At 41.6% G+C, this 22,081-nt stretch overlaps 1 protein-coding gene across 1 annotated transcript in view; it reads left to right on the top strand.

Moving 5' to 3' along the window:
• The window catches only part of rspo2 (R-spondin 2), an 83,570-nt gene that overhangs the window by 47,695 nt on the left and 13,794 nt on the right, over positions 1-22,081 (top strand). The window contains exons 3-4 of the mRNA NM_001252245.1: positions 9,931-10,074; positions 10,321-10,509. Of these exons, the coding sequence (NP_001239174.1) occupies positions 9,931-10,074; positions 10,321-10,509 (333 nt within the window). The remainder of the gene's footprint in view (positions 1-9,930; positions 10,075-10,320; positions 10,510-22,081) is intronic.

Below are 22,081 nucleotides of genomic sequence, written 5' to 3'. Positions count from 1 at the left end.
GAATGAAGCAGCAGTAATGCAGACAATTTGGAAAGTCTGGGTCAGCTTTACAGTGAGTGATGAAACCTGTTTGTCGATTGATCATAGCAGGAGCCCCGTCTGCAGTCCCTGCTACCAGCTTTTCTAATGGTACCTTTTTCTGCACAAAAACTCCTTCACCGTGTTAAAAATTTCAACTCCTCTTGTAGTTGTCTGTAAGGGCAGTTGTGTCAAGAGTTCTTCTCTTGATGTTAATAAAAAAACAACAGCTGCTGCTTTCCACAGACTCATCACACTGGATGCAAAACCACCTGCACTTTGCAATATCCCGGGCCAGCTAATTGGCCAAGTTATCAGACATAACTGACACTTGTCTAGACATTGTAGTGGAAATTAGATCACTTCCATTTTTCTCATCCTAGGTACAGTGTTAGTAATTATCATCATTGCTTGTTTGACGACTTCTCAATCTGAAAATGCCTTCTTCTTGATGAGAAAATGAGCTGTTCTAAACGAGGCTTCGGTTTAAGAATTGTTTTTCATGCTATATGCAAAAGTCTCTGTCCTTAAAGCCAACAGATTACAGCCCCCCACCCCCCACCGAGATGCTGCTGTCATGTTATCAGTAGCTTGCAGCTCCAGAATGCAGAAGGAAGAACAACATGAAACGGTTCGAGCGGGGCGTTGCTCGCGGGACGGTTGCACTTGCTCAGGCCCGCTAAATGCTACTTGTAGCTTTTATTAGTAATAATGTTTAAATCACCAGTAATTATGATTAAAAGCAGTGTAAACTACACTTTTTCAAAGTTTTACTCCACTGCAGTCACATTTAACTGATTTCCAAAGTGGCACTAAGCCCAGGAGTCAGAGTTAGCTTCTGGAACTGAGGTGGCGTCAGTTTGATAGCCAGGTCTGTTCTTATGTGTCATTATGTGTGACAATATCTTACTCACTTCAGACTGGGCCTTGCTGTATTGGCTTTCAGCAGTTAATATACAGTTGAACAGGAATCATAAAGTATGTCCAGCAACTCCAGTGTTGTCCTCAGGGTTCTTCTCAGCTGCCCCCACACCAGTGCCTGTGGGTGTCACCCCAAAGTTATGCAGGGAGGTTTTGTAGCAAGTATACCTCAGTGTGCTGCTTCATGTTGAGCCAAATCTGCATGAATGCGGTGCAGCCACGTTCTTGTCAAAGTCGCAGTTCATAATGGTTTTAAAAAGAGAGCTGGGGCCAAAACACTTGCTCTCATTCTTTATGACCAGTGAACGCTTTGGCCCAAAGAATTATGAACCAGAAAATAGCTTTTAGAGCTGTCCTCTGATAGATATCTTTTCCAGCTATCAGGGGACAGCTTTCACAACTGTTTTCTACATGTGAATTAGGATAGTTACATTGAACATTCAAGATTTGATCCTTTTCATGTTTTCAGACTCCTCACTGCTTTTCTACAATTAGCATTTTTTATGAGCAATAAATTGTATTTTGACAGTGAGACAGTTGATATTTTAATTGTGAGATTCTTTCTCCCCAATTTGAACATGTAGAACTGTTACGGCCCCCGACAGGCAAACCTGACACAGTCTAAGGGAAATCAAAAAAAAGGGGCCAAAACATATGAACGATGGACACCAAAGTTTAGGAACACAGTTTGAGTGGGAGAAATAACCTGTGTCCTGTAAAACAAAATGAAATAAATTACTGTGCTGGTCCCAACAAAAAACAAAACAGAGGGATTGGAGCCTTGACCAAAAATAAAATTTTTCAGGGGGACAACTGACCCAGCCACGTGGACCGTCGGAGTTAGCAGCTCCCTGCTAAGGCTGCCTAACAGAATCTAACTATTGAAAATAAATAAACAAGGCCCGCAAATAAAGACTACCAAGGTCCAACCCCAAAACAAAATAACGCTTCGTGCTCCCTGACGTCCGGACCCTGTGCGGTCTCTGAGCAGAGCAGACGGACTTCAAGTTTTGTGTTTGAGGGGAGGGGAGGATGCTTTGTTGCTTATGGGAAGCTTCGGACTGCCACCTGTCCCACAGCTCTATGTGAACGAGCAGCCAAATTCAGGAGAACCATGTCTCCGGCTTTGGGGCGGTGTGTTAGCTTTTCAAAGCAGAAATGCCGCTCAGTCCTTAGAAACCGTTCAAACAATCACGTGGATTTGTGTTTCCAGTCGTGTCCCGGCAAAATAAAGGCTGATGTTATTCCCACATATTTACGTGCAGCCAAGATGCAGATTGCAGCATTTCCCGCATCGATTTATGCTCATCCAGGCTAAATGTTGTTAGCGCATGTTGTTAGCCTTCACCTAACCGTTTTTCCGGCTTCGTTTTGCCACAAAAAAGCACTGACCACACAGATTAAAAATAAAATGATGAGCGAACAGGCGCTTCATAATAACCATAACATTAACAAAAGCACGTTTAGAAGATCATCTCGTATATCACCGAGCTGCTAGATATGTATGCGGCAGCTCACTTTGTTTACATCGGGATTCGTTACCTCTTCCAGTATTTTGAAAGTGTTGCGCATGTAAACGTTAGTTCTAATCGGAAAACTTTTTTCTGGGCCCATGTACACAGTTGAATTCTAATCCGACCATTGATCCGATCAAGATATTTTTCCCATGTAACCGCGGCTAATGAAAGGGTGGACATGATCAACATCGGGTGATAGAGATTATGCTGATGTCATTTTTGCTCGAAAACAGGGTCTGCTGTTGGCGCCGCCTGTTTCCTCCCTCCTCTGATGTGGCGTACAGTAAACCCTTGTTTTTCGCGGGGGTTAGGTTCCAAAAAGAACCCGTGATAGGCAAAATCCGTGAAGTAGAAACCTTTATTTTTTGAACAAGTATTATAAAATTAAAAACTCTATTATACATTAAAAGAAAGAACAAACTATTTTACATGCTCAAGCATTTGTTTCACAAATAAAAGTACTTTAGAAACGTTTTTTTCAACAAATAACTTCTGTACTGTACTCTCAAATGATAATTTGAATCATCAATGTGAACAGAAGGCTTCAAATTGCAGAGATTAGCCCCGCCCACCGCGACCCGAGAGTAATTGGATCAAACGGGAGAAAATTTAAAATGATTATGAAAAAAATACAAAGTACAGTCGGAAAAATTGTAACTCAGGTGTATTTCACTGCTATTCATATTGAACCGCTGCATCCTGACTCCGTTCTGCAGTGTTTTCTTCTTTTGAAGCCCGCGGTGCAGCTGTGTTTGTTCAGGAGAAGAACATAGTGATAGGCAGTTTTTGTCGCTCTTTTTTCTATGGGTTTTAGAGAAACTGCAAGAGAATTTGCACGTACGTGTTGTAAATTGGGCAAGCTGTTTTACGTACGTTTACATATTAAACTGCAACGTTATTGACGCACAGGTAGAGAAGAAGCGGAGTGACTTTTTAGCCAATCAGAATGCAGAATACAATGCACGATGCAAATCCGTGAAGTAGCGACACCGTGAAAAGTAAACAGTGTTATAGCGAGGGATTACTGTATATCAGTGATAATGCTCTTCCAAAGTTTCTACTTTACAATTTCTATTTTTCTAATTTACAGTCTAGTTTTTCATTCATTTCAAGCTGGTCCCATAGTTTGGATTGTTGTAGTTGCACAGTCTAATAAAAAGCAGCAGTTAGTTTTGGATATTTGGCTTTTATGACAGTTCTGTAAACCCTGCTTTCAAAGTTTTTGTCAGTACAATGAATCCATCAGCCCATGAAAATAAGCATTTCTTCTCAGCGGTAACAGAATTCAAAAGTGTGCTACCTTGAATGAGTTGAAGGATTTCTGTGCTTGACCGGTCATCTGATGCTTGTGCTGTCTTCTTGAGCGCTAGGGCCAGCCGAGCAGGGCACATCACAGACTGTTTCCCTAGGTGGAGAAGCTAGGAGCATGGCTGACACATCGGTCATGTTCCATTGTATCTCTCTGGGAGGGAGGGGGGTGCGCTGATTGACAGTAACACCATCTCAGCTTCACCTATGTCTGTGTATCTGAGCAGAGGTTCACCCATCCAAACAAAACAAAAAAAGGGCAGAGCTGGACCGAATACTACTGAATACTGAGCACTATAGCCACAAATATCTGCCATTAGCAGCTTCAAATGTGTATTTTTTTTTTCCAATTAAGCATGTCCAAAGTCTGGTTTGTGGGACAGAAGCACCCTGCTTTTAAATTGTATTCCACTTGCAGAACCTTTCCAAAAAAATTATGGTCCACAGCCAAATTAGCTTACTATCCAAACACAGGCTGCATGGTGGTGCAGTGGTTATCACGCTAGCCTCACAGTGGTTCAAATCTCAGCTGGGTTCTCTCTGTGTGGAGTTTGCATGTTCTCCCCGTGCATGTGTGGGTTTTCTCCAGGCACTCTGGCTTACCCAGTCCAGAAATATGCTTCATAGGTTACTATGGTTACTCTAAGCATCCATAAGTGTGTGTGTGTGATTGTGTGCCCTGCGACAGACCTGCGCCTTGCCTTTACCCACCAGGAGCTGGGACAAGCACCCATGACCCCGAAAGAGATATAGTAGGTTAAGAAAAATGGATGGACTTAAATTTAACTTTTCTATACAGATTTAACATTGCAGATAATGTATACATTTAAATTCTATGTAAAATTTCTGTTTGCTATCATAATTAGCTTATAGATCTGACTGCTTTTAAATGACACATTGGAAAAGTTGTGTCAAAGTTACAAAACTTTCAGCATATTTTTTATTTCAGAACTTTTACATTCAGTGCCCCATAGAAAACACCAGCAGTGTTTTGCCCACATTCTATATCTGCTCTGTAGGTACGACGATGTGTCTCACTAGCAACGTGTGATCGCTGCCTTTGAAATCACACAGGATGGTCCATGTCCTTAAACTACAAACATTCAAACTGCAAAGTTTGTCCTAGACTAAGATTGAGGTGCAGCACTCTGAGAGTTTATTAGTTTGTTTGCTACACAGCAAAATCAGTATTTTATGTTCACTCACATCTAAGGCCCTTAATATTTTGTAAATCTGAAACGATTATGTCCCCCCCCTTTTTTTTTACTGATGATTTGTTTTGGAAAAAAAGTTTAATCCAGCATTTTATTAACGTAATATTTATGCTTTAATATTTACCTAAATCATGTTTGAGCTTTCTTTAATTTTTTAGTCAGTTATTTACAGATTATTTTTTATTTGACTTGGCTTTTAAAAATGATTTGTTTAGATACATGTTTTATAATGATAAATGAAAAAGATATATATAATAATAATATAATATATTTTTACAACGTGGACATGAATGCAGCGCCAAACAGAGTCTGGGTAGGATTTCTTGTTAAGATCCATGCTTTCCAGGTAGAAGGATGTGTGGCCTGACAGCCTGCTCCATTTCTGGGTAAATGAGCTTCCTGAGTTGTCTTTTTTAATGCTCCTTCTTAGTTAATGGACTGATAACACATGGTGCAGTCATCCTGTGGGGGGACAGCAATTGACACAAGCTGGCATGAGGCTTTGAGTATCTATGATGAAATCAGCAGGTTTCCCAACCACACCACAGCTGAGGGGCCAGATTCTGCCAGGCATCCGCTGTTAGATCACATCCACTTGACATGCAAACCACGCAAAAGCTAAATCACAAAACTCATCCTGAAAGGCAAAGGGGTGACGGTGGAAGTGATGCAGAGCTGATGGCAACTCTGCAAAATGGAACTTCCTCAGCCACTTGAATGGCAGTTTTTTTAGCTCCTCACCATGCGTGTGCTTTCTTTAAGCTGTATTTATATAAAAATACCTCAGACCCATAAAAAGAATGACGATATTGATAATATTACATTTAAGAACCAGATACACTGAAACTTCAGCAGGGTCTGACGACCTCATTATTTCTCATTAGCCTCCTTCAGGCACCCCGGTGAAGACTTTAAAGGTGGTCCTGAGGTTAATCCTTCAGGAGGAATGAACCCGGTCCCCTGGATCTGTTTCTGGCACTGCTGGACAAGCTGCTTCACTGTTGATTTGGGTCTGAGGTCCATGTCGGAGCCCTTGCAGTGCTCCAGATAGCCCACACTGTCCCAGATAGCCTTCATGGCCGATAGCAGGACTGAAGGATAAATGCTTATCATGGAGGAACCCACCTAACTTTCACATGACCTCTGACCCCCCAGGCTTCCCCTGCTGGCTTCTAACTTCTATGGTGCCTCAGTGCGTGTTATAGACTTCATCCATCCTACAAAGTGACATAACTTATCATGTATTTACAACAAGATCAATCAAAAACCTTGCCGAAGACTACTGCTGATTCAAGAGTGTAAAATGTTGTGTTACTGATATTGACTGACAAGCTGACTGCTTGAGAGTGCTACCAGATGTCTCCCTGCTGCTCCTTCACTGTTTGTTTACCAGCTAGAAGTCTCAGGGAATGATAAGCCTGGAAAGGATGAATTAGAAATAATAGATTTGAAAAATGTGGCTTACAACAAATAATAATTAGTTATGACAATGAACAACAAAGGGCTTTATGTTTATCAAACCCATCCATCCATTTTCTTAACCTGCTGTATCCAAAGCCATAATGTGGCTGTTGTTGGATGAAGTCAGGGTACATTCTGGACAGGTCACCAGTCTGTCACACGGGTACACAAGTATTCCCACACATAGGGACACTGAGAGAGCAACCAATCAACCTATGAAGCATGTTTGTGGACTGTCAGAGAAAACCCACAGACAGGGTGAGAACATGCAAACTCATCACAGAAAGATTGCAGTCGTGTTTTGAACCAGGGCATTCACGCTGCGAATCACAGTTTGGTTCTAATATCTCAAAGCCTTGACTAAATGATGTAAATAAGAGCGCTTGCAATGGTTCTGTCACTTGAATTTGGTGTTGGACACTAGTTTATTAAAAGCTAATTTAGTGTGTCCTGAGATACATCTCCAAAGGCACATCACATCCCTGATGTGATCCAAATGATGAATTGAGCTTTGATGAAAGCCCTGATATCACCAGCTGCTTCACACCAAGCAGCAGCACGCCTGACTCGCTGACAGAAGTTCCACCCTTCCCACAGATCACACTTTGCAAAGACATACATGTGAGATGATCATGCCCATTCAGCATGATGTTTCCTAGCAACAGTTATTTCCTTAATGAGATGGCAACATTGGCTAACACTAAAGCTGTGACGGTGTGGGATTTTTGATCACCGCGGTGATGAAGCAGCAGGAGTTGCGGTTAACCCCTCCCCCCGCAGCTGCTGCCAAACACAAAATCCCCCTGTGGCCACGTCGCAAATTAATGCAATTTATAATTACAACGCAGTATTCTTTATTAACAAATAACAGTAACAACTAACTATCTAACTAATGAACTAACTATATAGATGTTGTAGAATGAGGATGTGTGTGTGTGTGTGTGTCAGCGCGCTGCGTGTGTAAGAGGAGTGAGAGCGTGCACAAGTGTTGGGGGTGCGCGTTCATGTTTGTTGTTACAGAGTGAAAGACAACATTAATGAAAGGTTTCCTCCAGAGGATCGGTGATTGATTCTTTATTAACACTAAATCCGCGGTGATGCGGTTTTCGTCACACCCCTAGCTGACACCCAAGAAGCTAACATCCTAGCTTAGATCTACATAAAACATTAGTTGTTTAATTAATTCTAAATATAAATTAGACAGATTTTAAAATAACCTACCAATTACTGAGGGTAACAGTGATAAGCGGTATTTCTGATTTTTTTACCACATTGTAGTTGCACACTAAAGATCAAAAGTCTAGGATTAGATGGAAATGTTTTGTTTTTATAATAGAAAAGTGAACAGGACATCCTACAGCTGGATTTTTCATTTCAAAATATTCCTTTCTTCAAAGTTTGTCTTCTTGAAAAACAATTTGCAGCAACTATAACACAGTTAGAAGGAATTTTATCTACACGGCCTTAGAGCAGACTTGAAGCACTGAATAAAGTCGTCCCCCCCCCCCCCCCCCCCCCCCCGGAGAATCTCCCATAAGAGCTGGAACGTTTTTTCCCCATTTCTTTATGTAATCGACATTAGACTGACTGATCTCTAATTAGAATGGTTTCTTTCTGTTCTTTTTGAGCCTGAAAACAAACAAATGAGTGCCGCAGCTTCAGTTACTAAACTAAGCATTCAGAAGGTCATGGCTTTCTCTCATAGCTAGATCATGCAGTTATTCACTTGAAAAGGAAAAGTCTTGCATGAAGAATGACACTGAGGAGCTTCTCCTTGCAAAACATAATTTTATTCTTAAAAACAATAATCTGAGCAGTTTGGAGATGGATATATTAGTTTTTTGTAATGTTAAATTACATTTGTGTGCTTATCTTTATAAAACAGAAAAGTATTATGAAAAGTTACCCAACTGATCCATAGATTTCCAGGCCTGGATACATTTGTGGAGTTTGGAATCTTTTTCTTGTAAAGATCACATTTTTAAACATGTTCCCAAATGTTTTGCTAGTTTATGCATCTGGTAATATTAAATAAATACATTATGACACACTTTTACAGTCAAGCAGTGTCTGCAACTTGTCCTCACTGACTCTTCCATTTACAGACAATTTGAATACAAATTTCTATCATATTTGTTTGAGTGAAATCATTTAATAGAAAACAAAGATAATAAGCAGACATCTTCGATTACAGGGCTTACTTAGCTGAGTTTTAATTATTTGACACACAGCAGCAAAAACTTAATGGGTTAAAAAGCAAAAATAAACATTCTGGCTGCAATAATTCATTGCACAAAATACATACAAATCACCAGAGGAGATAGGAGACAGCTGAAGAGAGAAGTGCCTATGATGTTTTAGAAGGTGGAGTACATCTGTGTTGTCTTGGGGTCGATCTCTAACCACGTCTTATTGGTATGTGTGTCCGCAGTTTGTTTAGACTGGTCGGGAAAGCGTGAGACCAGAGTGAGTGGGCAGAGGCCATACTTTAGGGTTCAAAGTGAAGCGGGGAGGGACCCCCTCGTTTTGCAGGAATGTCGAGGAGGAGGCCTGATGGTTAGCTGGAGATGGTGTAATTAAGGGGTGTGATTGTGAGAATCTTCCCTTCCCCGGGCCCTGCAGGGGTCACAGATAAAGGAGCAGCCCTCCGTCTCTCTCACACAGTATCGCAGTCAAAAGAAAGGCGCATGATAATACATGGTTGCCATCCCTCACAAGTCACAAAAAGAGGAAGGAATGACATCTTTACCTGGAAAGCGCCTGCGAGTGCAGAAAAAAGGTGTCTCCTGGTTATTGGGCAAGAGGGCCACATGGAGTTTCTGAGAAGCGGCATAAATTAGATAGCACCAGGAGACTCCTTCTAATCATGTGGGCCTGTGCGTCGCCCCGTTGGTGTGGTTGTTGTAATTTAGCCCTGCTTGACGTGCTATTTGCAGAAAGCTTGATGACACATTGCCAGGTCTTTCTTTTCTAGCGCTGTGCTGTGTGAGATGCATAGCAGCAGGGTGTGGCGTGAGACGATAAGTAGGAGACGATAGGTTTGCTGACTAAACCATTCTGTATTTATTTGGCAAGATGTTATTTAACAAACCCACCTTCCCTCTTTGAAAAGCGAGCCAAAGCCCAAAGGGTCCACATTGCTCTGAGATCATGGGCCATCATTCACAATTTAATGAAAACCTTACTTTTCATTAGTTTTGGGTTATGGGAAAAGACACAAATTTGAGCAGCGTAGAGGGACAAGATAGCATCACGAATATTAGTATTCCTATTGCAGCACATCATAGGTCCATGTTTTTAGACCAACCTATTGATAGAGGTCGAATAGAGGAGGAGAATAGTGAACCACGTCCCCTTCAGAGGATTTTTTAGGAAGACATACCGTAACCTTATCAGGACTCTTTCTCAAACATTTTAGGTCTCAATTAACTCCAGATGACAGGGTTCCTCACACCCCAATAACTCTCCCCGTTTTCTGCTTTTTCCTCCAGGGTGCAGGATAGATAACTGCGAGTCTTGCTTCAGCAAAGACTTCTGCACCAAGTGCAAGTCTGGCTTTTACCTCCACAAGGGGCGTTGCTTTGATAAGTGCCCTGAGGGTTTTGCGCCGCTGGAGGACAACATGGAGTGTGGAGGTATGTGAAGCTAAACAAACATGCAACAGAAGGGTATACCAAGACTGTCTTTCATCCGTTCTTCCGCCTGTGCACATTATCGCACGTATCTAAGTAGCTGTCCATTTGTGACTCTAAAACAGCAGTTGAACTTGGACCACACACAAAGACAAGGCTTCTTAGTGAAGCCCCTCTAACCTGTATCAAAGCTTAGCCTGGGGTCTTGAGTTGCTCTCACTCGTCTGTGGTCTGAATGTCCCCTGACAGAGGGCTGCGAGGTGGGGCAGTGGAGCGACTGGGGAGCCTGCACCAGAAGAAACAAAACCTGCGGCTATAAGTGGGGTCTGGAGACCCGAACCCGGCACATTGTAAAGAAACCACCCAAGGACACAATCCCTTGTCCCACCATCGCCGAGTCCAGGATGTGCAAAATGGCCATGAGGCATTGCAGGAGAGGTAAGGGTTATTGGCACCTTTGAGTTTGAGTTCTTACATTTACTTTGACATCTTAAGACTTGAGCTAAACCTCTATACACAGTAGTCACAGGGCCCCAGTGAAGCAGAAATAACTATTGTGGTAATAAAATACAAATTGTGATGTCGGCGCATGTGGACGCCAGGTCTTAAAAGGCTAAAGTTGACTTTAGAAACAAAAGAGAAAAATGGTGCTTGCCTTTATTGTGGAACAGTTGTGCATCACATGCAGCCTTGTTATTTTCAATTTCTGTGTTACTGAGATTAACATTGACGTTTTTTTGCATAAAATGTTATTATTGGATTTTGGCACACTGTTTCCAGAAAGCGCTTTTCCTGGACTTTATTGCAAACCCCTGTCTTCCATCTCCCTTCATCTTCCTAGTGGAATTCCTAAACGTGGGAGCTGCAGGTTTCCTCAGCAGCTGTCTCTGTTTCTCCTGTCAGGTTGAGGGATTTTTGTGGCATTTATGTCGGCTGGTAAATGAAAAGTCAATGGCCTTTCTCTGTGTGCAAATACAGCTGAAGGAATTTTTTTTTTTCGTTTGCACAGATGGTCCAAACACACCATTTGAGGCAAGGGCAGCACTTTTAAAATAAACGCATTTTCCCCTTAATGTACTTTTACTTCCTTCATAAACTGTGGATTAAGCTAAACCAAGTGTAAATATTTAATTCCCCAGAAAAGAGAAGCCATTACAGTGGCAGATATCACTCAGTTTCTAAACAAAAAAGAAAAAAAAAAGTGAATGGTGTTTAGCAGAAAGAGGATAATATTCTAACCTCAAGGATTTTATCCATTTTTGGCGTAGAGAGCTGGACTGGTGGGTCTTTCAGTCAAGTGGTGCAAGAGTAAATAAACTTGAAATAAGCTCTAAAACGTTCTCATGTTTCAGCAGTACTGGGGCAGCGGCTGCTGTTTGGGTTGGAAACAGTGGTCCCATGGCACACTTGGCTCCTAAAGCCGTGTCCTGTTTTTCGGGAATCCCCCCCCCCCCCCCCCCCCCCCAGCACTTCTTTTTGACTCTGACACGCTGCACGACCTTTTCCTTTGCAACTTTATGAGCCTCTCTAATTAAGAGCCTGCATTGTTGATGGCTGACACGGCTGTCAGAGACTTCAGGTATGAAGTCTCAGTCGTTAGGGATGCTGCATGAATGCATAGCAGAGGCATTTTCCTGGAGTTCCATGGAAACCAAAAGCAGACTCCCTGTGTCTGTCTGCCTGGAACCCACTGCTCCCTGGTGATGTGGTCATTGTAAACCTCCGAGTGCAATTCCTCATCCAGTGACGGATGCATCCCTTGTTGCCACAAGCTGTGAGTTAAAAGTGTCACTGCACACGCATTTTGGAGGTCGCTGGTCTTGTGAGGTACTGTGGTGGCCCGTTTAATAAAGCCAAATATCAGTGTGGGGCATGTGTTGTTAATTCCATTCGGCAGGTGAAAAATCCCAACTTGGCAAAAGCCAGTGAAATGCAGCACTCTGAGCTTCAAATAAACACAGGGAAAATGTGGGCCACTTAAGTCAAATGGGAGAAGAAACCCTCTGCAGATGCAGGGGTGTCGCGTGTAACTCCATCTGTTGTAAAATAAGCACTTGATGTAAGTGGTATTAAAGTGCAACCCAGAGGGAAGGAAGGCCACCCTCACACACACAGGTGAACAGACAGGGGAAGGTCTGCTGGAGAGTTAATGGTTAGGAGCCTCCTTAAAAGACACTTGGATTTGTGCAAACTGCAAAGACTTGGAGAGCTTTCACGCCAAAATGATGCTTTAAGAGGAGCTTTGCTAATGACTAGTAATTACTTTTTCAATTAGTGAATTTAGAAAATTCTGAATTCACAAAATCAATTTTATGGACAAAAAAAAATGGTAATTTGTGCCTTTTCACCTTACTTTAAAGACCCACTCCAATGAAGAATGTGGTCTTGTTGATTTTTATCATGTTCTTGTGCTATTTTCTGATGATGGAGGATGGATGACAGGAAGTGGGGACGGGCTTACTCCACACCAGCTCTCCCGCCCACAACTCAGAGGTGAATTTCTGAACTCCTGCCGCTCTGCAAAAACTATGCCCTATTGGCTAAAATCGGCATACAGAACATTTTTACAATAGATTAAAAGATGATCTGAGTGGGACTTTAAGGCCCAAAGTGCTTCACAGTCACAGTCCTATGCGCTCATGCACACACTGACTCTGCTGCCAATCATACAAGGCGCCAGTGCAATGTGGGGTTCAGTGTCTTGCTCTAGGAAACATGGGCAGGCAAGGTAGGAACTGAACCTGCAACCCTCTGATCAGAGATTGACCACTCTACCCCTGCACCACAGTCACCCCAAGTATTGATAAAAACTATAGACCACTGTCGGCTTTTCTCTGAAGATTCTCTGGGTTTGGGATCTGCACTGAATTATTATATAACTATATTATATAAATAAAATCATAGAAACTAAGAGAAAGCTGAAATTTGATTACAACACACATCCTATCAGCCCGGTTTGCATTACAGTGAATTAACATATTTGGATTGCTTTAGATGACATCAACACATTTTCCTCTCTCTGTTTGACACAGGGATCTTTGGTCGTGTTTTTGTTCATCACACAGAAATGAACACGATCAGATAATGTGAAGAAGGATGGCTTTTAGGTGATCATTGTGTTGAGTCCCAGTAAAGGAGACCGTTGTAAACAGCATGCATCATACATGTTGCTGAGAGTTCTTTTTTGGTCTTTGTCCATGTCTGCCAGAACAGCAGTCCCTTGATAACTCTGCTGTGTCTTGAAAATGACAGCCAAACCAGTGTGGAGCACTCTCAGAGATAACCTACACAGCGGTTCACCGTCAGACTCCGTTTTTCCTTTCAAATGTCCAGTAGGTTGAAAGCCAGCTTAGGAAGGAGCACAGATACACTGGGAATTTCTTCTTTTCTTTCTTCTTCTGGAAAGCTGGCCTGAAGCAAATGTTTTAAAGAATAAATTACTAAGTAAACAGTTTTACTACAACTACATGACATCAAGTTCAGACTGTACACAGAAGGAATGAGAGATTTATAATGAGAAAAGGTGTTTTGATTAACACAGATATAAATTAACATGTAACTCTGCGAGATTCCAGGCATGCTTCATTTCCCTCTTCAGTACTTTGGCAGGTCAAAGCCAGTTACAAAACACACATGAAATGCATTTTACATTCAGAAAAGATGAAGAAATAATGAAGGAAATGTTTAATCTAGAAATTTAGAGGTTGCTTTATGCTGTTTTAGAGTCATCCTGCATACAATTTATTACGTAGTCTGTCCTGATTAAAATGGTTATTTGCATCAAGATGGACCACGGTTACTTCAAGATTTACCTTTGATATATCTGTAATTGTAAGAGTTAAGTCTAGTTTTTTTTTCTACTTGATTCTCAAAGCAGAGCTTTGAATCAAGAACAATACTCAAATATTTACCCTTATTATCAGCTAAGTTTGTCAATTGTGTCATGTCAGCAGGATCTGGACTTTGAAAACCTTTACTAAAAAATCCAAGCACAGGTTTTTCAGTGGCTGTGGATGTTGTAGTTTGTACTTAAAGACATTAAGAGTTTTACACTAGGATTAGGGACACCTCTGAAACAGTTTGAAGTAAAAAAATGTTTCAGAAAAGCACATTTGCATAGTGCTTAGTTTGTGGTTCCACTGTAATTGTTTCTCAAGCAGAAGCCTGTGTAGCACACACTAACCAACGTCTTACACATTTTAGTAGCCACTCAACTTTTCGGACAAAATGAATGTAAAAAAGAACATTTTATAGAGATAAAGCTCTCCAAAAATGAATATGAGAGGATTACTCACAGCCGATGTTACTACTTTGACTGATTAGAATGGTGGAAAATTGAAGTAATATCGTCTTTAATCATAATCAAAGATGTTGCTTAACCTTGTGCTATCTTAGATGACCCCACCCTTACACTGACGTGTTCTCCCTACCATGACAAAGGTGGATAAAGGTGGAAAGATTTCATGTAATCCATGGACACCAGTGAAGATCACAAATCATTGAAGAAAAAAGGTTCAGAGCACTGTCTAGTGGGTCTAGATGACCCAACTCCCAACGTTAAAGTGCCTAGGATAGCACAAGGGTTATTCTTCCATATGTTTTGGGCTTTTTCTGAAAGGAATTACTTAAACATTACACACATTTTTGTTGAAAATAAATGCTAAAATATAAAATAGTGGACAGAAATCGCCAACATTATTCTGAGACACTCTGGATCCAGTGCATGTGTCCGTAGGCAGGAAAACAATAAAAAAAAGGCTATTTTCTGTCAGCATTGATCAACCGAACAAGTGTTGTTCTAGCTGAAGGAAGGAGAAGAGAGGAGAGGTAAAGAGGGCAGTCACATGACAGTGCATGCCTGCTTCTTCAAAAAAGTCTCTACAGAGAATTCCCAGCAACTCTTGTCTTCAGATTCACTGGTTTGTAAAAAGATGCGAGTGACAACTTGGTCAGCACATGTCCTGCCCTTTTTGCTGTCTTTTGCCCTTCAAAACAACGCAGCCACTGTCATGTCAGTAACATTGGATATGCATAACAACTAAGTGTTTGAAACTTCCATTCTTAATCTGATCCCTGATTTGAGATTTCTGAGAGGGTAAAGTCCAGCTTAAGCGCACACACACGCCTGACATTCTGTAAATCGGCTTACAGGTTCTCAGACGCAGGCAGGACTGACATTTGTGAAGCTCTGCTATTGTGATTTGCAGGTAAAAGGAAATCCTTTTGTGGCATGAAGGCCGGCCAAGCCCACCATTGACCCCTCCAAAAGACAAAAGTTTTATAGTATAGAGTTATGAAATAGTAAAAATTTATAGCTTAGCAAATTTTGGAACCCATAACCAAAACACACTGGAGACTCAGCTTTCAGGAGAAGTGCAGTACAATTTATACTCAAATTGCTCCTGCAAGTGCTCTGCTGAACCCAAGAAGACCCCCAATACATGCTGACTGCATGGAAAATGGAGGGGAAGCAGGAAAGGAGCAGAAGAATGAGGGAAGAAACCTCGAGTGATTATCTTGGCCATGGGACCACTGTGTGTACCTGTGCTTTGGAGCGCTAACAGGCCTTTGTGGAAGTATTGATTTCTTGTGTGTGTAACTAGAGAAACCCCTTCTGCTGTAGGGCTCAGGAGAGGCCAAGCCTTCCATCCCATTAGTCATCCGACAGCAAGGATCCAGCCACCACTGATCCTGTCTGTCATAACTTTTCTGTGCAGATTACACAGTTTTATTCCATTCTGACTTTCATCACTGTAAAGTCTTAGAGAGCTTTGTACCGGATACCACGACTGGTTTTCGAAAGACAAAAAAAACACAACTTACTTCTCAGTTTGGTGAAACACTTCATTGTTCCCCTGCTGTTTAACTTGAACAGCCACTTTTTTTCTTTCGTTCAGCGTACCCAGCTTCCATTTTTTTACTGAAACAGATCAGGACAACTGATTTATCTGACCACATCGGCCGCTTCCACCCGAGAAGTGACCAACCCCAGATTCCCCCCAAGTCTGGAGGAGGAGATGCCCCTCTGAATAACATAGGCCTTCTTTGTATGCAGTCATGTTTTATGTGGCATTTATGAATTGAACTAGCTGCATTCTATCCAAGAAGCCGTCATCTGCTTTCCGGAGTGAAACTCCTCTTAAAGGAAATTAATGTCGTAGTCAGACTGGACAAATTTGGTCCACTTAAATTGAACCAGAGTTTGTTTTCCCCGACAACACGGAACAAATTCTCAGTGTGAATGCACCCAAGCAGAACCTGGTGTGGGACCGGGAACCACTCTCTGACCCGTCTTTCCAGGTGGACTCGGTTCCTTTCCAGTCGGACTAATCGTTTGATGGCAGTCTGAATACAGTTGAAATGGGAAGTTCAGGACTGGATCCAGATCAACGGATTTTTCCAGTCTGAATACACCCTGTATTGAACCAAGTGCGGTTCACCAACGAAATGCTGGGTACTTGTTACACAAGCAAACATAAAGGTACCTAAATATGAAGAATAATTTTTGAAAACCCAAGATTCAGTGATGTCACATCCTGTCAAGATAATAGCTGCAAGAGAGCCAAAGACATATTTTAAATGAGCTCCACTTAAAACCAATCAATAACTTGTATCCATCCATGCCTACAGTTAATGACAAAGATTCCCTGGAGAACCTATTCTATATATAAGTGTATGAGCTGGATCCAAGGTTACTGATGTTCACATTAAGATATAATTAGGAAAGCACTAGATTATTGACCTCAAGAACCTGTCTTAACCCGACCCCTTCACTGAATTCCATGACTTCACCACCTGTTATGGTTGTCTGTTTTTTTTATTGCACAGATAATTGAAATGACAAAAATAATATAATTAAGTAATTTGATGTTTTAAAATCCCCAAAAATACTTTTCCTATTTTACTTTTAAAATCTGGACCACACAGTTGTGTAGTGGTTTGCGCTCTTGCCCCACAATGAGAAGACCCTGGTTTGAATCCCAGCTGGGTCCTTTTGTGTGGAGTTTGCATGTTCTCCTGTAGGTTTTCTCTGGGCACTCTGGCTTCTTCCCACAGTGCAAAAAAATGCTTTATAGGTGATTGGTGATGATAAATTGTCCCTAGGTGTGCATGTGAGTGTTTGCCCCTGCAACAGACTACCAACCTGTTCTTTGGGTTAACCCTGCCTTTGCCAAACAGCAGCCACACAACGTCAAAAGGATTAATGTGGGTTCTGAAGATGGATAGGGTTAAAAATGGCTAAAAATACAAATAAATTTAAAAGTGGCCTCCCAAAAGGTGTGTTTACTATTGAAGAGTGGATGTTTTATTTGTCAGATGGGAGTGACTTGTAAAGTTGGGTAGCTTCGATAGATTGGCTGGAAATAGTGCTCCCCATGGTAGACAGAGTTTACAATGACTTGGTTAGTCAAGGATGATCTAAGAAAGCAGGTAAAGATGACAATATAGATAAGGTTAAACAGTCTTTGAGGAGAGAGGTGGTGAATGTCACCCATCTTACAAAAGGATTTTAAAATTAATTCTTAAATAAACAGGGAGTCAATGCAGATCTTTTAAGACCCACTTCAATTATATTGTGGTTTTGGTGCCTTTAACAAGTTGTTGGGGCATTTTCTTGATGATGAAGGACATAAAATAATGTAAGATTAAAACTGCATTTCTGAGTGTGGGGGCACCCAAAGACTCCATTCCGACCATTGGCTGTGATGGACACAGATGGACACAGCTGAATGTAACATCACCCATAGAAAAGGCCTCACCTCCAAGCCAATTCAGTCATTTAGAAACATGAGGGGGAGAGGGGTCAATCAGTCCAGTTTTTACGTACAGTCGCTGATTCTGACATCCACTCGCAGACAAGTAGATACATTACCATGTTCATTTTCATCTGAGCTGGCATCTAGTTCAAAACTGTACATCTGGGTAGCTCCGACATTGCTTGCAGTTTCTGTTACACTGCTAATGTTAGCCTGGGGTTGTAAGGGGCTAAAAGCTAATGGGAGCGAGTGTAAACCATGGAATGATGGGATATCAATGGAGGCTTACTTCCGCACCAACAGTCATGCCCACAACTAATTTTTGATGAACTCCTGCTGCCCTGCACAAGTTGTCCACGAAATGACAAAAAAAAAAAAACAACCTTTCAGAATTATTGAAGCTCCAGCATACATGTTTCACCAATCATTTACAACTGGACTCACATTTTGATGTTCTGTGTGCAGGAACAGTGTTTGACACACTCGTTGCTAACAATTGCTAACTGTTGTTTAGTTCAAGTCATTGACTGTACAGAAGAACTGGGTGAGTGTGACATCACAAAAATGACCTGCTTCCAGCTCCAATCAAATCAAGTTCCCATTTTCTCATCTTATGGATGCTGTCATGGTGGAACCAGATGTCGTCAGTAAGCTGTGATTGGTTCCGAGTCCATTGGTTCTGGGTCCAAGCCAACGTTTCTGTGGCAACCGCTCGCTCTCGTCAATCAGTAATAAGCTTTTTGGAAGGCCACACCCCTGCTACTTGAAAGTGGGCTCGGGAGAATCTGTCAACCAAATGCGCCTACATTTGGATGTGAGACCAACTACTTTTATTGAGGCATCTGATTGGCCAGTTTGTAATTTGAATAACTTGGACTACAGAAGAAATATCATAAAAATAAGATTATCAAGAACATGTTAAACAAAAGTAGTAGAGAATAGGTATTTGACAAAATAAAATGACAGAGTAATAGCTGTTTTTTCTCAATAGGAGTCTATGGGATTTTGGCTTTTTTTAGAACAAGTGAGATCTTACTAATTGGATAGCGAGGGGTGAGGGGTCACTTAGTCCAGTTCTCATATACAGTCGATGGCTTTAGTCTGTGTTGAATGAAATTCAGAATGTAGCAAGTAAAGAGAGCCTTTACAATAGCACATTGTTGAAGAAAGGAACAAATGCAGCAGGAGGCAGGTGCAGGGAAGTAAGGATTTTTCTACAACCGTAAAAAATTCTGTTTGTGAGTTTAAATCAGTTCATCTGTTGGACAAGATCTGATTTAAAAGCCTTCTTGTTACCAATTTGTAACTGAATCCCTGAAAGCTTTTAATCAATGTAAAGTCAACATGTGGGCAGCAATCACAGTATGTTTCTTTGTTTGTGTCGGAGTTTCGGTTCATCTTTCATGCTTGTCTAACTTGGGCTGTGAAGACCAACTGGCACTGCATGTGTATTTAGGGTCATTTGACATCATTGAGGTGGGCAGTTTGTTTACACGGCAGCACAAACGCCTACGGTCTGGTTCATGGGACCAACATGAACTTAGATGGGACCTGGAGAGGATTTGCTCAGTAGCTGTATCTTGCTCTGCAGTGAGTCTGCAGTTTTGTGGACTGCTTGCCCACCATCTGCTATGCAGTCTCAGCTCTTTTATGAAGCACAGAGCTGCAGTGGCCGCCTCGGTGGTGATGTCTGTGAGGCAGTCTGCAACACTGATCAATCCAGTCTCAGACAGAATTAGCATTATAGCGCTAATACATGAATGTGAACTAGCTGCACAGGTTTTACTGTTTGTACAACTGAGCCAAAGGTGTTGTAGCTCAGAGTAAACAGACTCTAACCTCTGACGTCTTTGGCTACGCACTGCACATGGTCCTCTTTACGTCTAGCTTATTTTCAGTTTTTAAATTTAAATTATAAACACATTTGTGAACATTGAATGCCATCTTATGTGCCACTAGAACACCTTTTGTTAACAAAATGAAAATTATCATTTGAGCTAAACCGATGAAGCATGCTCTGCTTGTCTCTGCAGAACTGATCGCAGTGTATTTTAATCATGAGTCAGAATCACTTGCCTAGAAAAAAAAAAGGCACAAGTTTCATTACATTAATTTTCCTTCATTTCATAATTTTGTCAGCAATAACCTCCAATCTAAAAGACATGTGCTCAGAGGTGCTCAGAGGTTGGGTTTGCCAGCACTTCTGTTAAGGAACTCTCCAGTTTGGGAAAGGCTGGTGTGCAGAAAACAAATCCTCCTCTGATTCCTGCCCTGGTGGAATGACAGGTGGTAATTAACGGTGATCTCTGGCCCAGCTAATATAGTGGACAATCCGGATCAGTTCGTCCCGCCAGCAGGAGCGGAGAACGAAGCATTTTCCCATGACAGAAGGCAAGCACTAATTGCCATCCACCCTGTCAGGGTGAATATTTGTGCCTCTCTCTGCAGCCTATTGTGATAGATGGAGCCACAGCTTAATCTTTATTTAATAAGGCTTCTCCATAGGGGCCGACACAGAAGCTGGCGAGGCCTCAGAAGCACTCTGTCTGCTCTGGACTCACTGATGGGCTGGCTCCGGCCTCGAGGTCAGGACTGGTGTCTGACTGTGACGCTGACATGACAGACAGAGACTTTGCACTGAGGATAGACTTGTGAGTGTGTCAGTAACTAAGCTGGCCCTCCACTGTTTTGTTGCCAGTGTCGGTTAGGGTCACCTCTACTCCCAGTTTGTGTTTTGTTATGTCATATTTGAAATTACTTAGTGCCGATCTTTCTGAGAGTGATTTTCAAAGACTCTCCTCTATAGGCTTCTATGGTTTGGAAGTTTTTGCTGCTTAAAGCCAGTTGGGGGGGCATGGTCTCTGATTAACTTCCCACTAAGTGGGCATGCTGTTTAACCAAAATAAATGTGGCTGCTGTCAATTTTGTCAGCAGCTGTCTTCACAGAGCAATATTTGAGACACCCCATGATCCGGCTGGCTTTTCTTTACGGGAGAATCCATCGTCATACCACAGGCATGAGCCATAAACATGTGGAGGCATTTCAAAGACCAGTGGAGGAGGAGGGGTCAGTGCTGCTCACCAGGACTCCATACTCCACATTGTTGTCATCTGGCCTTTAAGAATCATGAGGGGTGTGATGCTTTTTTTCAGATAATTTGGCCTGGTTGTGTGATATTTTAACTGAACTGGCTTTCTGACTGACTTTAGATGTTGGGCTACAAATCTTCTTGGCTTCCATGTTGATGTTCCAACAGCCAGAAGTTTCTGAACGGTTGCTCTCATCTTTACCCAGAGTCTGCGTTGGATTAAAATCCAAAGTTGAATTGAAGACAAAAATACATATAACTCACTAAGTGTAGCTTTTTCTCACAGGTGGAACACTGTCAATGTGTAGGAGTTTGATTCAGTTCTTGTTTTATGGCATAAGAAACGAGGTGTAAGGTCTAGCATCAACAACGCCATCAAATAAGGAGCAATAAAATATTGACTATATACAAAAACTGGACTGAGTGACCTTCCCCTCTTGCGTTCCAAACAGGAAGTACCCTCTGGTCCCAAAAAGGTAAAATCCTATAGTAATAATAAGGTTAATAATAAGGATTACAGATGGTTTAAGGCTGTAAAACCCTTCACTAAATTCTTTATGCACTTTTCTCAGACAGACATGAACATTTTCACACGTTTGATCTCTTAAAATGTAACCTTTATACAAAAATAAATAAGTGTTAAAGAATGAAAATAAAGATCTGCTCACGATTGAAGATTTCTGTAACTCAACTCCGGCAAGCTGCATGCGCAGCATCTCTGTACAGAAGACACCAAGGAGATTAACTGACAAGATCAACAGCCAATCAGGATGCAGAACACAATGTACTGTTAAAAAAAAAAAAAGATGGTCTGAAGTAACGAGGAAACACTGTAATCTGACTCATTTTCTGCAGCTCTGAACTGTGAAAAACATCAAACTTTGTTCTTGTACCGATAGTAAAAATAACATCTACTGAAATTGTTTCTCTTTTTCAGTCTAATTTAATTCTCATGTTGAGATATTTTAGAGTGGCGCTCATGTTTCTTATAATTTGATGTTAGCTGTAGTTAGAGCGGGATTTTTGGATTCTGCTGCATCCCTCAGGCTTCACTTCTTCAACATGCCTCCCAGACGGTTGAAATGCTTCTGCATGTTCTCAGTGGGTCTGGAAAAGCTTTCAATCAAGTCAGACTGATGAAGACGCTCACTCATATCCACACAC

This window comes from Oryzias latipes, chromosome 16 (assembly GCF_002234675.1).
Source record: "Oryzias latipes chromosome 16, ASM223467v1".
Classification (NCBI taxonomy): Eukaryota; Metazoa; Chordata; class Actinopteri; order Beloniformes; family Adrianichthyidae; genus Oryzias; species Oryzias latipes.
The sequence above is the reverse complement of the archived record's forward strand: the minus strand, read 5'-3'. Positions and strand labels throughout refer to the sequence as shown.